The sequence below is a fragment of the Miniopterus natalensis genome, chromosome 11 (assembly GCF_054644295.1).
Source record: "Miniopterus natalensis isolate mMinNat1 chromosome 11, mMinNat1.hap1, whole genome shotgun sequence".
NCBI lineage: Eukaryota > Metazoa > Chordata > Mammalia > Chiroptera > Miniopteridae > Miniopterus > Miniopterus natalensis.
Window position 1 is genome coordinate 53,733,448 of NC_142091.1, and position 6,739 is coordinate 53,740,186.

The 6,739-nt window shown below is 43.3% G+C and overlaps 1 protein-coding gene across 2 annotated transcripts in view; it reads left to right on the plus strand.

Annotated features, from left to right (window-relative positions):
* NELL1 (neural EGFL like 1) overlaps nucleotides 1-3,049 on the plus strand; it is a 619,484-nt gene extending 616,435 nt beyond the window's left edge. For both annotated transcript variants that reach the window (XM_016201668.2, XM_016201669.2), the window contains 2 exons: nucleotides 516-740; nucleotides 2,579-3,049. In XM_016201668.2, the coding sequence (XP_016057154.1) occupies nucleotides 516-740; nucleotides 2,579-2,629 (276 nt within the window). In that variant the 3' untranslated portion in view covers nucleotides 2,630-3,049. The remainder of the gene's footprint in view (nucleotides 1-515; nucleotides 741-2,578) is intronic.
* Nucleotides 3,050-6,739: the final 3,690 nt, after the last annotated feature.

Sequence of the window (6,739 nt, forward strand, 5' to 3'; positions counted from 1 at the left end):
GCGACTCAGCATACGCATGGTTGAAGTATTACAGTGCTTCAGGTTTCCCTTTGACCTTAAAAGAAATGAATTTCTCTTTATACACTAGCCAGTACCTTACCATCTATTGATTTATTTGTTGATTTCATTAGCATTTATCGACCAAAACCGTGCTAAGCATCAGAGAATGAAAGAAATAAGCCCCAAACCCGAAAGCTCAAAACTTAATGTGGAATTATACTGATAATTATGGTAACTACCACAATAAAAATAATTATAAGCTGCCATTGACACAGATATGGGACCTAACTCTTTCTGGGGCTGCAGAACAGATGGTCATCAAAAGACCCCGGAGGAGGCGATACCTGCAGCAACTCTTCAAAGAGGGGACACATTGTACCCGTAATGGTGCTAAAGTAGGAACATTCAGTGAGGACAGTGATGAGAATTATTTTGCCTCTTTTCCCTTCTGGGACATTAGCAACAGAATTGTGCATAAAAATAATGCTAAGGCACTTCTGGCTTTCTCTCTACAGGAAGGAGAGGTGGATTGCTGGCCACTCGCTTGCCCCAGTTTGAGCTGTGAGTACTCAGCCACCTTGGAAGGGGACTGTTGTCCCCGCTGTGTCAGTGACCCCTGCCTGGCTGATAACATCACCTACGACATCAGGAAAACTTGCCTGGACAGCTATGGCATTTCAAGGCTCAGCGGCTCAGTGTGGACAATGGCTGGATCTCCCTGCACAACTTGCAAATGCAAGGTAATTGGGTGCCCTGAGGATAACCATGCCTCGAACAATTGCCAGAGACACTGCAGGAGGTCAGCTCCTGAGGTTTCTAAATGCACAGGTTTCCAAGGGCCATGGTGGAAACACAGGCAGCATTTACCTCTCACAAAAGGTAATATGTCTGAATGGATCATAGCTGCACTGTGTATAAAGGCAAATTCCAAGTGAACATGGACTAGAATAGTCCTCTCTCTTGCCTTTAAATTACAGAATTTTAACAACTGACACTAGGCCCAATGATGGCTGACTTAAGCTATTTTGACCTATATATTAAAAAGAAAGGAAGGAAGAAAAAAAGACTTTTCATCCTGGAAAATATTACGAGCTCTTTGATGAAACTGTCACAGTTAGGGAAAAAAGTGCTCTGTGAAGTCCTTTGCTTTGTTTAATTATCACAGTGCTTAATGCAGAAACCTGACACTCTGCTGCAGGATTTAATTGTGATTGTTTCTCTCTCTTTTTGGAGGAGTTCCCATGAGGCACCCTGCTATGTCTTTAAAATTAAACACTGATTCCTTCCCCCTTCAAAGCTCATGAAGAGCTGTGACTGTACCTGACTTGAAGCAAGGGTGAGGCAGTGTCATATCGCTGCCAAATCATCTGTTTAAGATTCTCATGAGTGACAGTATGGATGGACCTGGAGAATATTATGTTAAGCGAAATAAGCCAGGCAGAGAAAGACAAACATCACAGGATCTCACTTATATGTGGAATCTAAAGAACTTAATAAACTGATGGACAGAATAGAGTCAATGACACGGAAGCATAGATGAGACTGACGAATGTCAGAGGGATGGAGGAGGGCGGTGGGTGGAGGGGGAGAGAGTAACCAAAGAACTTATATGTGTATATGCACAAGGACACGGACAATGGTGTGGAGAGGGACTGGGGGGATGGGACGGGGTGGAATGGGTCAATGGGGAGAAAAAGGGACATCTGTAATACTTTGAACAAAAAAATTTTTAAAAAGATTCCCATGACTAAGCCTATTAAAAATAGTAGTCTATTTGGTTTTATCAAGTCCTGCCTCAGCTTCAGGCATCAATAAAAGATTCCCAACTTTACTTTTTATGCTCTTACAAATGTGGAGTTTTCCCTCTTTTCTTCAAAGTATCGTCTTAAGATGCAGCCCCAATAGAAAAAGATAACATCGAACTTCATATAGCAAAAGAGCCATGGTTCCATGTATACCTGCAGCCCCACAAACAGATGACAGGAGATGTATTGTTTAGTATTATTTCTGAGAGGTTAGGTCTGAGATTTAGGGGGGTTATGAAGGTATGTTTACATTAATACATGTAATTGATTTTAACAAATTTATGATCATTTATACACCTAAATATGTACTGTCCCTTTAACAGTCACCATGGGAGACTTTATATTATTTTCCTAATATGCCAGCCTTTCTGGAACTCATTTTGGGGTGTCCTTCAGGTTCTTGTGGTACTTTTTGCTTAGCTTTATTAATGGCAAATTATCTTCCAGGAAATTATTTTTACAAAGAATCTCATCTGGAATAAGTCCAGTGAATAACTTGTGTGAACAATTTGGAAATAAGGGGGAAAGTCCCAAACATGGTTTGAGCTCAGACAGGGGTGTGAAATCCCGCTGCCAGCAGGACCCAGCAAGAGGGACCCTGGAGGGTCTCAGATGTCCTTCTTTCCTTCCTGCTCCTTCCACAGTAATTTTTCTAGAGCATTCATGGAGTTTGTCTCAAAATGTAGATGGTTATTTTGAATAGAAAAATACCCACTGTGAATTTATTTATGGCCGCTGTCTCAGTTGGCTAATGCTTGTGTCTCGATGCGCAGAATGGAAGTGTCTGCTGTTTGGTGGATGTGGAGTGTCTTCATAACAACTGAAGTATTTCAAATGGACTCATCATCGTGGGAGGAAAATGGACCAAATGCCCATCTGACATGAAGAAGAACAGGAGTTGGTGTGTTTTTTTGTACCATAGGCAGTTACCAAAGTCTCCATCCAAGGAAGGTGTTTGGGGGTTGCCCTTTGGACCTACCACTTCGCTCATTCTTGCTAACTGGTCTAGGTGACCTACAGTGCATTGAAGTCTATGGTTGTAATAGAAGTTGCCCCGTGTTGTAAATCACGTTTCCCAAATCAGATCATTTGCAAATACATTTAAATGATCCCATGGTAAACGTTGATGTATTTTTTGTTGGTTTATTTTGTGTACTAACATAATAGAGACTCAGCTCCATTTATTTATTTTTTCTTAATTTTTGGATCAAATTCTACAAATAAAGTTGCCTGTTGTGATTTTGTCCCATCTACCGCATACTTAATATTGAGATCCCTGTGTAATGTGTTGATGAACATATGTGTATAGAGTCTAATTGCATCATAATTTCAAACTATTGAACACACTTAGATGTCCAGTCATTCAGCTGGAACAAGCTGAAAGCAATTATGATAAAGAGAGGAGGAACACCACAAACGTAATTAAATAATTATTTTAAAAAGAACTTTCTACTCCCTTTACCAGACAAAGTGAAACAGAATCTTGGCCAGCATTTAGAAACAGCAATGCTTCCATCTTTCCTGGCATTGAAAGAGAAAGTATCTTTGCATGAGTTTTATATAATAATTGATAACTTGCAAGGGACTTTCATACTTATTAGTACAAGTTATCACCATAGCCCAGGTGAATGGTACTATTCCTATATTACAGAAAAGTAAATTAATAGGTAAAACCAATTTGTTCAGAGCCAGCTGATTATTAGCACCTTGGGACAGGTAACCAGGTCACCTAATGCCTGCCCAGTGCTATTTCCATTAAATCACACAACCTCTGCATGGTAGAAGACGACATTTTGAGAAAAGCTGTTTAGGAGGCTGACATCAGAATCATGCAGAGTGAGAAGGCGCTGTTGTTTCTCTCCTTAAGTTTACCAGTCAGACAATATAACTCAGAAAAGGATCCCTCGCTCAACACGCCTGGAAGACTGATGCATTAGGACACCTGAAGGTGGGCGCGTTGGAGCAGGCAGGGAGGCAGGACAAAGGGAACGACAGAGAGGACCCCTGCGGCCGCTGTTGAGCACCCAGCACGGCTGCAGCCCTCGCACTAGAGCCTGGAGTGTAAGGGGCAGAAGTAGTTTCCATCTCAGAAAAGGCATCTCCCGTCCCACATGCCCATCATGGCAGAAGTGGCTAGAAAGCTATAAAAACCCAGCAGAGCTGAAACCCATAAATGAATGGAAGGGCGCAGGGCCACGATATCAGGAATTTGCCCCCTGTCCCCCACATGCCCTTGCAGAGACCCATAAAGCCAAAAACACAGCAGAAAATGAAGGTGGCTCTGAGGGCTTGCAAACCAGGTCTCCACCACCTGCCACATCCCCCCACCACAGGGATGGTGCCCCCTAGGGGAAGCTGGTCCCAGCAGACACGCACCACACCGGCGGGCGCAGCACTTGCTGTGAGGCTGCTCCACTCAGGATCCCAGAGGCGCAAATAAGTGCAGGTAGGAGAAAACAAAAACTTGCACTCTGACGGCATCTCCTGGAAAACAAAAGGCAATACCTCACCTTATCTGTCATCCTGCCGAATTCCTGAGAGTAAAAAATATTTAAACAAGAAAAGAGCAGACTGCCTCAAATGCGCCGACAGAGTAACATCCATCAGATGCGATGAACAGCCAAGATTATTTGGGAGCTCAGAAAGAAAAGGATATCTTCAGAAGCCAAATTCGAAGTCATGAAGAAACCCAGCGATATACGAGGAACACAGAAGGGCAGGTCAGTGAGCTCAGGAGCAAAAGGAGCGCATTACCAAAGACACTGAAACTGTCAAAGAAACGAGAGAGATCCTGGAGCTAAAGAGTTCAGTGCATGAGGCGAGGAATGCATTGGCCATAGAGCAGCCCAGCTGAAAAAGAATTAGCGAACTCAAATACAGAGACCTAGACATGGACCAGGAGGAAGAGGAGACTGAACTAAGAATCTTCGAAAAAATAAAAAAAGGAAAGGCCTCTACAGGAACTGCGTGACTGCGTTAGAAAGCGCAGCCTCAGGGTAATAGATAAACCAGACAGGGAGAGGGGGAAAGGGGACAGAGAGCCTGCTCCAAGGAAAATTGATGCGAGCTTCCGAAGGCCAGGGGAGCCAGACTCCGGAACAGAGGAAGCTAACAGGACACCTGAGTATATCAGTGCACAAAACCTCCTGCGTGACACGTGTCATTCAAACTCAGAAATCATCCTGCAGGGCAAGGCTCAGCAGTTGAGCGTCGACCTAGGATCCAGGCGATCGGGGTTCGATTCCCGGTCAGGGCACATGCCCGGGTTGCGGGCTCGATCAGTGACTCTCTCATCACTGATGTTTCTATCTCTCTCTCTCCCTCTCCCTTCCTCTCTCTGAAATCAATAAAGATATTTAAAAAAAAACACAAACTCAAAAATCAATGGCAAAGAATTCTCAGGGCAGGGGTTGAAAAAGAGACTGTAACCTGCAAAAGAATCACCCACACACACAAGCATTAGATTATCATCAGATTTCTCAGGAGAAAATTTACAAGGCCCGAGAGAATGGGAGGAAATATTCAAAATATTTAGAAAGGATAGTCGATGTCCTACAAAGTTACCCTTGAGAGATGAAGGAGGAATCAGTGGTTTCCCAGCAAACACGAGCTGAAAGAATTGGCCACCGTGACCCCTCGGGCGCAAGGAATGTTGAGAGGCGCCCTTTCACCAGAAACAGCGACTAAATTACACAAAGCTGAGTGCGCTGACGCGCAGGAGACCGGAGCAAGGAGCCGCGCAGCCACTTCAGGGTAGGCCATTGGGCACTTGATTACAAAATAAAGTGTAAAGTGGAGAAAAGGGGAATTAAAAATAACTGAGTATCGCAATTTGCTAAGGAATGAACAAAATAAAAAGGGATCATTTGTGAAAAAATATCCTAAAAGCGGATGTGGAAGGGACGGGACGGTGCGTGTGCGTGAAGATAAGAGGCAGCCGGGGGAAACGACACCTGCGCGTGGGACACGTTTTACGCAAACCTAATGGTGACCGCAAACAAAAATTAAGAGCTGAGACGCAAAACATGAAAAAAGGGGGGGAAAAAATCACAGAAACCTGCCTGCCAACTAGAACAGCAGACAGAGTCACGAAGGGGATGGCGCAGGGGGGCGGGGAGACAGTGTATCTTACACAGCAATCAGAAAATAAAATATAAAATAGCTATAGTAAGTCCTTGTATATCAATAATCATGCTAAGTGGGCTGAACTCACCAATCAAAAGGCACAGGGTAATGGCATGGATTAAAATATAAGGCCCAACTCTATGAGCCTGTATGAGACTCATCTGAGCTCCAAAGACAAACATTTGCTTGCAGGTGATACTTCAATCAAATGTCTGCAAAGAAAAGCAGTACTTACATCACACAAAATAGATTTAAAGATAATAAGATGGCCATTGTATAATTAATTGCTACTTAGCACAATTTAAGTGACTGCCAGCTCCTATCAATATGGGGTTTACTTCCTATAAAATAACTGATGACATTTTCTCATTAAAAACTATCAAGTGCTGTGTACACGAGGTACCCAGCTAAGCTCTGCTGGGGAAATAAAATGAACAGAATAGTCTTCACTTTAAAGATCACCGTGGTGTAGGCCGTTAGAAGGCGCTGACAATCTCTGAATCCATTAGATGATCTTATCAAAATAAATTACTGCCTGAAATACCTTCTTGATCCAGAAATTGAAAAAAGTTACTTTTAAAATAAAGCGGTAAGTCTCCTGATGCAAGCTGCTTAACTCGGGCGCCGTAATTTGCAGTGAAAATGGATGTCATTTAATGAACCAAAGCGGTATTTGACACAGCCATGTCCTTACAGAGCATACCCACTGTCTGCACCGTCACAGATGTAAAGATGGGCATGTGCAGGTTGGTAAGAAACAATGACCAACAGATAAGCGATTACGCAGCTACCCCCCAGTTATCAGTAGC